This window comes from Mytilus trossulus, chromosome 7, assembly GCF_036588685.1.
Source record: "Mytilus trossulus isolate FHL-02 chromosome 7, PNRI_Mtr1.1.1.hap1, whole genome shotgun sequence".
In the NCBI taxonomy this organism is placed as follows: Eukaryota; Metazoa; Mollusca; class Bivalvia; order Mytilida; family Mytilidae; genus Mytilus; species Mytilus trossulus.
This window is the reverse complement of record NC_086379.1, coordinates 4,553,143-4,564,059: the sequence shown is the minus strand read 5'-3', so window position 1 is coordinate 4,564,059 and position 10,917 is coordinate 4,553,143. Positions and strand designations below refer to the sequence as shown.

General features: G+C 31.8%; 1 protein-coding gene across 2 annotated transcripts in view; it reads right to left on the bottom strand.

Moving 5' to 3' along the window:
* Window positions 1–543: 543 nt before the first annotated feature.
* The window catches only part of LOC134724512 (uncharacterized), a 62,369-nt gene continuing 51,995 nt past the window's right edge, over window positions 544–10,917 (bottom strand). For both annotated transcript variants that reach the window (XM_063587575.1, XM_063587577.1), the window contains exons 5-11: window positions 10,113–10,238; window positions 9,371–9,577; window positions 5,107–5,232; window positions 4,431–4,556; window positions 3,400–3,474; window positions 2,129–2,210; window positions 544–1,580 (exon numbers count right to left, since the gene is read on the bottom strand). In XM_063587575.1, the coding sequence (XP_063443645.1) occupies window positions 926–1,580; window positions 2,129–2,210; window positions 3,400–3,474; window positions 4,431–4,556; window positions 5,107–5,232; window positions 9,371–9,577; window positions 10,113–10,238 (1,397 nt within the window). In that variant the 3' untranslated portion in view covers window positions 544–925. The remainder of the gene's footprint in view (window positions 1,581–2,128; window positions 2,211–3,399; window positions 3,475–4,430; window positions 4,557–5,106; window positions 5,233–9,370; window positions 9,578–10,112; window positions 10,239–10,917) is intronic.

The following is a 10,917-nucleotide window of genomic DNA, read 5'->3' as shown; positions in this document are numbered from 1 at the left end:
ACCAAGTGAAAGTAGGCCTACACTAATGAAAAATAGTGCGTGTGATGTCATTGTTTACTTAAACTAACCAACAAATGGGCAGAAAACTTTCGGTAAAAGAGAAATATATATTGAGACCATTTGAGCCAAATTTACTTTTCTATGAGTTTGCATTCAATATTGAGGAATTAATGCACTCCATAGAATACTAATTTAAGATTTTCAGAAAACCAGGGTTTATTTTGAGTGGTACCTCTATTCGGGAGACCTCTTCTTTCTTATATGATTTTAAATGGCTGTTGAAAATTGGCACGAAGAAAGCTGATTCATGTACATTTCAGGATATCTGGTTTCTATGAAGTTAAACTTAGGTAAACTATTTAAATAAGAAAGCTGTGAAAATAGCAAAATTTGATTGAACTGATATGAAATTTTAATTGATGGTCTTATACCTTATAGCCCTAGTCAGCATTGAAAAACAAACACAGATTAATACGCACAGCAAATCCATTTAAAACGGAGTCCGATTTGTCAAGTTATACATCAAATTACATACACAAAAGAAACATCTACAAGTATATTTAGCTGAAGCTTCCAAAACCTTGCATTATAATCAACCAACTCTTGTTGTCAAATTAGTATTCTTAACAAAGTCACATGTAGTGTAATGTCTCTTAATAGTAAAAGTAGAAAAAAAACTCGACCTCATATTAAAAAAATACGATATACTGGCCCCAGCTTGTCTGGCAAAACAGCCGTTGGACGTCAGAGTGGGTCCCACGGCCCAGCTTGTCTGGAAAAAAAGCCGTTGGACGCCAGAGTAATCTCGGACTAAATTACCCCAACGCGTTCCAAAGATTCACATTTCAAATTTCATTTAAGCACCCTACGGCGTCTGTTTTATAAAGAGCCAGTCGAAATAATATTGAGAGGAATATTTGTCATTTCATTGCTCGTCTATGGTACTTTGCTTTGTTTCACATTTTTCGTAAATATCAGCTCCCAAAGAATCAGATTGGTCATACATGGGGTCAGTAAGGTGTTCACATGGTCCCGACTGGTCGTACGTTGGTTCACGAAGATTTTCACATGACCCAGATTGATCATACGTTGGTTCATGAACATGTTCACGTTGTTCATGTTGTTTTTGAGTATCTGTTGTGTCATAGTCACTTTCTGTCTGTTTTGCATGATCATAGATATCGACAGAATCAATCGATTTGTCTCCATTTGTCTTCCTTTCTGTACTTGTTTCATCGTAGACAGAACTGATCTCGGCACCAACTTGCATTAAATCGTAATGATTTAAATCGTCGCCATCTTTATTTGTCCGCTTCTCGGAAATAACCGAAATATCATACTGGTCGTTATCTTGTAAACCGGTATGGTCATAGACGGGACCAGTTACATCTGAATGATTTTGCTGATCTGTGTCACCCAAGTGATTGTACACATCTGTTTCATTTACTAGACATGCTCCATTGGCATCAGCGAGGGGTAAATCGGAATCTCTTTTAAGTGTAACTTCATCAGGTACTGTCGAATAGTATACTGCGGACATATTCTCCTCGTTTTCGTTTTCATTTGTTTTTCGCTTTCGTCTGCAAAATGACAAAAAAAAATGTTATAAGACAAACTGAAGTTGATAACCTGATGCATACTAGAAGAAACCTAACATATACTAAATGTAAATGTGTTGTATTTTATTGTTGTCATTATCAAACACTGTGCGGGACAAATTTGAAATTCCAGAATTGGCAAATCTGACTTTGTCGGTTTACACGATATCAAAAATATTTTTTGCCATAGTGATAGATTATCATAAAATTCCATAAAGACTGGTTCACAATTTCAATATGTTCATGAGAAGTAAAAGCAGTTGATAACATAAAACTCGTACCCTCTGGAAAAATGTGAAAAATTTCCTCAAAATATTTTCATAATAGCATAATTTATCATCATAAGTTATGTGCGTTTTTTTTGTAAACTTTCATGGAGTTACGTGAAGTTTCAAAACACATGAGGAGTAGATAACACAAATAAGGTACCCACTTTACCAGACCGCCATGACGTCAAGCCGCTCGCCCGCTCGCCTTACATTATGATTTCGCCAAACCCGGTCAATGTATAAAAGGCAGTAAAAACTCACCTTCTTTTAATACAGATCACTGTGATTATGATAGATACAATCAAAACTGCTACTGTTAATGGAACAGCAATGTAAAGTTCAACTAGAAAATAAAAATAATCAAATAAACAAGCACTTGTTAAATGTATAATGCCCGCAATATACTTGATATTCAAGTTATACAGTATGTAGCAAAATTATGCCAAAATTTAGTATGACGTCCGTTTTCACTGAACTAGTACACATTTTTATGTAGGGACCAGCTGAGGACCATCTCCGGTGCGGGAATTTCTCGCTGCATTGATGACCCATTGGTGGCCTTCGGCTGTTATATGGTCTACGGTCGGGTTGTTGTCTCTTTGACACATTCCCTATTCCCCATTTCCATTCTTAATTGTATTTTATCAAATGGATTATAAAAGCAAAAACGCTAAAAAGGTGAGGATCAGTAGTATAGGATTAGATTTACAAATACTAGTAAATGATTGTGTAAATGACAATAATAATTATAATATATCGTGCCTATTTCGACATTTTCAAGATACCATGTTCCGAGATGAAATAACAACACTAAAACGTCTATCACTATGAAATTAACAAATTTTAAAAGGATTGAAGAATTTTACTACTGTAACGGCTATTTCATCATAGTTGGGGGTCGCGGTTCTAAATCATTTTTTTTTTAATTTAATATAGGATTTCTCTTTATTTTTCTATAAAGGAACTTTATCTGATTCTTAATAGAAAAATGAAATAAAAAAATGGGGTCACCGTCTATTTAAGCTCACAATCTGCCTTCGAAAGAAGCATACATTTTCTTATTTATGTCCTTTTTTCTGTTCAACTAATAGGAGAAAAATCGGTAATAAAGAAATAAAAAGAACTAAATTACAGAAATCGTTAAAATTTTACAATTATTTAGATTATTAGAAAACAACAATAAAAAATATATGTCACCGATGAGTTAAAAAAGATATTTCAATTTTAATGCCACAAAATGTCATTTTTGCACCAAAGAGAGACAATTGGGAGCTTTTTTCAATACTATCTACATTTTAAAGTCAGCTGGGACCAACACGAATTGATTTTTTGGAATGATTTTTGTACCATAGGATAAAGTAAAAACTACTAAAGGTAAGAAAAAAATTATAATTAAAAATAAATGATTATTTTTTTTCTGAAAATCTTGATGAGCGACTCAGGCGCTTTATAACCTCTCGTTTCGTTTGGTAGATTTTTCAGTGCATTTTTATTATTTGTTAAAATTGTGTGTTAATATTAGGAACACGTACCTTTCGAATGGTTACTGGATGGATTATGCATGTCTACTGCTCTTGGTAGTCTGTTGCTGGACACTGTCACAAAACCTTAATTAATTATTTAAAAAATATTTGACAATTTTCAATGTGATGATTAAGGTGGATGTAAAAAGTATGAAATGATACTATTAAAATGTTAATACATTTTAAATTTTAATACAACAGGAAATAAAAATCTATATAAATGTATTGCTATTGAAGAGTTTCCGTAAAATTAGATTTGAACTGTCACACTATAAACAGGACAGTTATCTACAAGTATAGTGTTACAGACGAAATATCCACAACACTAATAATCACACACTCACACACCAACTCAAAATCAATAATAAAAAAATAAATAAAAAAAGATTGACTTTGAAAAAAATAATGTCTATAAGACCTTACTTTGACCAACATGTATAATGCTTTTCTTTTATTAATTGTTTACATGACTCTAACTATCAAGCGTGTGCTTCTTGCAGGTCTAGTTTACTACTAATACGCAAATTAGTTCTAAGACACAAGTGGAAAAGATATGACTAGACAATGGTATAAATGAAATGTTAGGCAGAGTTGAAAGACGAAGATATCAGTACTTATAGGTGACCGCACGACCATCAACAATGGAATCTCCGACACCGTATAGTCAGTTATTATAGGTCCGAAAAGAAAGAGAAAACTAATGGTCAATCTGGCTTATAACAATACAATATACGACAAAATCACATAGTACATGAATCAGCATCAACCACTGATTGTCAGGCACCTAATAATGTGACGGGGTTAGAAATGTTTGTAAATCTAGCGCTGAACTTTTAACCTCCGCTTGATTTTAAATCTACAGCGGTGGGCTTTGTATATCTTCTGTTGTTGACTTTGAAAGCAATGACTCGTAACTATCAGTATGAGACTAACTATAGAATGCAATAGTTTTGCCTTTCAAAATGAAATCGTATGCATAGATTCATTATATAAACGTCAATGATCTAATTGTAACAAAAAAAAACGTATTTGATATTTACCCGTTGTTATTTTAGCAGCATACTTTGTGTTAGAAGTTTCTTGCTGTGCATTCGAATAAGTTGTTGTTTTAGCAGCATATGTTGTGTAAGTAGTTTCTTGCTGTGCATCCGAATGAGTTGTTGTTTCTATATTATAATGTTTTTTATATAATGTTAATAAATATAATGGTCAGTATCAAACAAAAACATACGATCATGCATGGATAATAAATTGTTAGAAGTTTGACATAGAAAATAAGATCGGTTAAAGTCAAAGATATAATCTTTCAATCAGTTTAATTTAAGTCTGGAACTGGCATGTCAGTAACTTAATGTATGTATCATTGTAATTTTGCTGACTAGTTTCTTTTGTCGTTTATACTGACATCGGACCCGGACTTCTTTTTCAACTGAGTTTTACTGTGCGTTGAAGACATATCGGTGGCTTTTTTTCAGCTGTTACTTGGTCACATTTGGACGGGTTGTTAGTTGTCTCTAACATTTTCCCCATTTCCATTATTATTTGTATTTATTATCTCTGGTTCTGTTTTAATCTCTTTTACAACAAAGAATATTTTCAAAGACTGTTACTTCTCAAACCATTTCAATCATTATATCCAAATTTTGAATTAAATTGTTTTCGCCTTGTGAAGCACATGTACACAAGTGAAGCACGTTTATTGGTTTGTTTACATACCAGTTGTTGCTTTCTTGATACAAAAGGCTCTATATTTGTCTGTGCAGTTAAGAGCCAAATATGTAAAGTTCCCGTCTTTTTTAAACTCTATTGCCAAACATTTATGGTTAAATCTTGGCTTTTTCTCTGTAAAAACAAATGGAGAAAAAAATATGCAATCAAGGTTTTATCTATTACCAACGGTAAAAAAAGTATAATGAATAACTGTTTTTTAATGACCAATCAGAATTACATATGAATAAAGACATGTGTGCGGTTTGCAGTAAGAAGGCCCTAACACAATAATTTAACCAAAAACATATGAACCGTTGTGTCGATCTATGCAGTTAATCAAATCTTCTGATGTCAGCATAATAATTTTCCTTGGTTTCTTTTTCTAGAATCAACAGTTTTAAAACATGTGATGAAATTGACTCGACAACATAAATTTTATTGTTTTCTTCGTAGGGATACAACTCAGCTTTAATTGGGTCATTATTGTCTGATTTTTGTTAACAATTTCAAGTTTCATTTGCCATCACTAGGAACTGCACTCTCCATTTATAATCTAAGTACAAACAAGTCAAGAAAAGGTACACACTGTGTAATTCAATTCAATAGATTATACCACGAGCACTCAACTTGGCAATATATAGTACCTTCTCATTTATTTTATCGAATGAACTACCTATTTACAACTCGACAAATGTTGTAATCTATGTATCGGTTAGTCTATAAAAATGTATTATGAAATATAGCGTGAGGTGTCTCAATTTGGTTGTCTACTGCTTACACAGGGTATAAGGGAAGCGACCATTGAATTAATTACGAATTATCAGAATATAGTTATAGGTTGCTTATTCCCTTCAGGCATTATCATGGGTTTTCAATTCACGATGAAATGGAGCAAGCATTTTAAAAGAGAAGAACAATACAAGAAAGACATTCACAATTCAAAAATATCTTAACAATTCCAAGGCTATAAAAGCCGCTAACAGTTGTTATCCAATCGATTGATGTGTTTGAGCTTTTGATTTTGCCATTTGATTAGGGACTTTCCGTTTTGAATTTTTCTCAGAGTTCAGTATTTTTTGTGATTCTACATTTTAGATGTTTTACTAGGTCTGCACCCAACTGTGATTGACAATATTAGTTGCAAATGTTTTGGCATAGGTATGGGAGAAGTTGTATGGACGGGTATTTGAGTATGGAGGTATGATCGGCTGAATTAATGAACAATGAAATATGCTGTCCAAGTCGATAGCAACGATACCTCTGTTCGGAAATGTAAGTTTTCTAGAGGATCTATTCTACTTTTGATTATGGAGAGAATTTAATTTAAACTTAGGAAAGTAAATAGAACATCGTGCTTATGTAATTAAGACCAAATGGCTCTGTTTTTATGACAAAAGATTATTGATACATGTTTCATAGATAAAGGTGGATCGAAAGATACTAAAGGAACAGTCAAACCAATAGATCGAAAATAAACTGACAACGCCATTGCTAAAAAAGAAAAATACAAACGGACAAATAATAGTACACAAGCATGTGTAAAGACGATGACAATAACAATGCCTGCGTTTCATTGAGAAACCGAGAGTTGAACATATAAAGGCCGTGACAAAATAAATAGAAACACTGACAATCCGTATCGGTAAACTTATACGCCGCATATCTGATATAGTGTCGATTTCAGTCGTTCTTCATAACTACGCTGGAGCACTTATTTTGTAAAGAGAACTTTTTAAGAAAGGGCAACAACATTTTGTTGTATTTCTTTTAGCATGAACAAGCTATACCGGAATATTTAACGAAATCTTAAGCAACACTGCAGAAGCTACTAAAGGGCATCTCAAATTATCCCTATCGTATTCCATTCTCTCATAAATCTCTAATTAGTGAAAACATCCTTACCCCATAAACGTAGATAATGTTTGATTAGGTGTAGAATTTGATCTTTACATTTTATTCAAAATCTGAGACACCCTTTTGTGTTAGTGGCTCTTGGAACAACATATAATAAAGTCAACCCTCTTTGTGTATCAATGAAGAAGCTTATTTAGTTTGAAAGTAGAACTTTATTGTAAAATTTGGAAGACACAGCTAACATTATAATTGATTACATAAGTGTTGTATACTACTAACATTAAATTAATCTGAAAGAGTAATCTATAAGCTATTCATAATTTCCATTTTCATAAATTTCCAAGCATTATAAAGAAAGTTACAGCATTTTAATAGTGGGGCATTGGAGGTATAAAATCTTTGTATTGTGCTACCTTAATGGCATACGATACAGTTTGATCCTGTATTTACAAGTTCGTAAAAATTTGCAAATAGGCTATTTTTTACCTGATTAAATCAAATTTGTAATAAAAAATATATCTTCATGTGCCAATTTTGAGTAAAATGAGGTCGAAATTTTGTATATTTGCTCAAAATTCAGATTTGTGGCCGTAATTTTTTTTTTGGAAAGAAAGACATAACTGTTTTGTTATAAAAGATAAACACAGATTGTTTTTTGTTAAATAATTTATAATTTCTGTTTTTTATAAGTATTCTAAAAATTATGCATGTTTTATACAGAAATAACTCATATTTATCAAATGTTCATGAATTGAGGAAAATACGTAATTTTTTGCTGAATACTTATCAAAATTAAAAAAAAATCCTCTATTTACAGTTTTATAAAATTTAGGTCACATAATCTCCATGCAAAATAAAACAAATAGCTGTTTTGAAAAATAGGGGTCCATGAACTTGTTTTCAAACTAAATCAGTTTGGATGATAAAAATAAGTCGAAAAATACATCTTTTCCCGATATGTCACAGTTTGACGTCGCGAAAATAACATTTTACGTTAGCAACGTCATTACCTCCACTGTAATTGTATCGTTTGCCCTTAACTCCAAAATATACAGAAAAAACTGGCGCAAACATGTGGCGGGGTTAAACGTTATTTTAAAAAAAAATCAACCTTTTAACAATGGAGAAAAAACCCAAATACACAACAATACACACAGAAACAAAAATCAGTTTAAAAGACGTCCAAACAGATAGACAAGAAAATTAAAAAAAATGACAATTACAAATTAATTAACAAAGGACAACTAGCACTGACATGCCTGATCAAGACACCAATTAAGCTGATTGACAGTTTATGTCTTCATCATATAAATATAAAGTACACTCCTTACTTTAAGGGGTATAATATCATACCATCATAAAATATACGATAAGACAATATCCCGTATCATGCCAACAACTGGTTTTAGAATAAATGTATTTATTTCGGAGGCAACGACCCTATACGTGATGCAATGTTTAAGCCAAAATAAGTAACATTGAACGAGCTGACAATAGTATCGTAGCTATATCCCTTCATGGTAGTCTGTTGAAAGGTTTTGTTAGCTATCGACATTTTTGTGGTTTGTAAAGAATATAACCATAACAAATTGGATGTGAAATACTTGAACGTATGCGATGTTTGCATGTTGAACTATATTTACGAATGATGTCCTTGTACCGATGATGAAATTTAGTTGTTTTGACTGGTTTGTAATATAGAAAATCTGGTGTAATAATTTTTTAGTTATACCCAAAATTATCTTGCTAAAATCGTGTACGTTGTTCCATTCACGAGCGAATCTTTTGAGTTGAGATAAATAAACACCATAAGATGATGACAAGGGAACGTCATCATCTAAGATTTGATAATAACGATAGGAAATGAAAAAATGATCATATCATCTGTATTGATTAAAAACAGAACTTGTTTGAATGACAAAATCACCAACAAAGAGCAACATAAGCGTAACAGAATCGAGTTGTATGCCGTTTGCGCATTTTTTTCCCACAACATGCTATGTTATATTTGGTAATTGTAAAACAAAAAGTTATAAACCATCGGGCATACCAATAAAAACCTAAAAGCTATGTGTTTCTTTCAGAAATTTGATGGTTGTGAGATACAAATGATTCCTTTCTTTTTATATATATATTAATCCATGTTGTAAATGACCAATAAATATTGAGATAAGCTAATATTTTTCAATTCTTAGTCCCAAGAAATCATCATACATCATCTCCATACATAATTTGATAAAAATCGTTGACAAAACCTTCTAAATGAAAGTTGTTTTCCTAATAAAAATACATCCATAAATCTTGTTTGTTAAAAAATGCATAGAACTAGATACCTATAACATTGTGACTCTTTTATTCAAATTGAGCACATTTCATCACTTTTTATTATCAACTATTATTTCCTTGACTTTCTTACCTGTTTCCCAAACAATTCTTTCCTTTAAGAATGCATTGTGCCAATTGTTCTCTTCATCAACGTCTTCTTCTGAAATACATATGTGGCTTGATGGGGTGTACGTTGGTAGATAACTTTTTTCTTGTAGACACTTCAGTTGTGCATCGTACCAATTTAAAAGTATTTGATAACATCGTTTGGTTAACACATTTTTCGACCCACCTGAACCTAGAAATAAATTGATAATTTTATCGAAATGAATTTGTTCATTGCAAAAAAAAAAAACCAAACAATTGATGAAATCATTTTTAGTTATATAATCTTTTCGCTTTTCAATAAAATGTTAAACAACGTTTCCAATTGATTAATAGAAGTACACTGACGGTTCTGCTATGATATGGCATACTTTTTTCGTTTGGATATTAAAGTTTTTACGAATGTTGATTTTTATAAGTTCAAGTTGTTCATAAAAATCAGCTGTCGGTATCATTAAATTCATCCGGTATCATTAAATTCATCTTGAGATGCTTCAACATGATTTGTTGGCTTTATTTTAGATCTAACGATGTGAAATTATACTCTTATTTAAATGCTTGTTATAAAATCACAAAACATTTTTGCTGTTTAGATTGGAAATTGTCTGGGTTTTTTTTCAAATAAATTTGAAAGCATACAGTTTACATACATCATGATCAGTACAAAATGTTCACTTCCTTATACTATTGATTTAAACTATAGATTTTAATCAAAAGATTTAATATACCTGAAATATCAACCATCTGACACTTAAACTTCAATTTCTGGAAACAGTTGCCAGGCATTAGTGTTGATGGCGCTCGTCTGTTTGGGGCTGTATAAAAACATTTTTTTCCAAGATGTATATCTTCATCTAAAAGTTTACGAAACGTATCAGTTAAAATAGAATCACAATACAAAAAGTTTTAACAGCGTATCGTTTCAATTAAAATGTTTTAAAGGCAGATATCTATTGTTTTGCGAATAGAAAAAAAATTAATTTAGGCTTATGTAAAATACAGTTTGATTTTTTTTCAATAAATGTTTTCTGCTCATGCACCTTTCAAAGACCGTCTAATTTTATTTGACACCATGGCTTAACAGTTGTTAGCATTAGAGTAAATAACACACTATTTTTCAACATTCGTAATATTTAACATCACTAAACAAATTACGTTAATTAGTAATGAACCATATTTGATGGAATGCAGCCAACAACGATACTATCTTTCGGTACATTTTAAGAAACAATGAAACATTACTGTCTAAGCGACTTTACTCTTTCTCCAAAGCCAAGCAGCGTCAATCCTTCCTGTTGTGTGTGCAAGGCAATTTAATTGTTCATTCAGTTTTATTTCACGTTCTTCCATGCAGATACCCCTTTACGCCCTCATAGAAGATACAACGGGTCAAACAAAGTTTCGAAACTGTTGACTTCGATTTATCATAGTAAACGATACAATTAACGCTTATGTCAACAGTACGATTACATTTATTTTGAGAAGGGAACAAAATCAATGCAAACTGTATTTATTTTTGATTTGTCAGCAAAA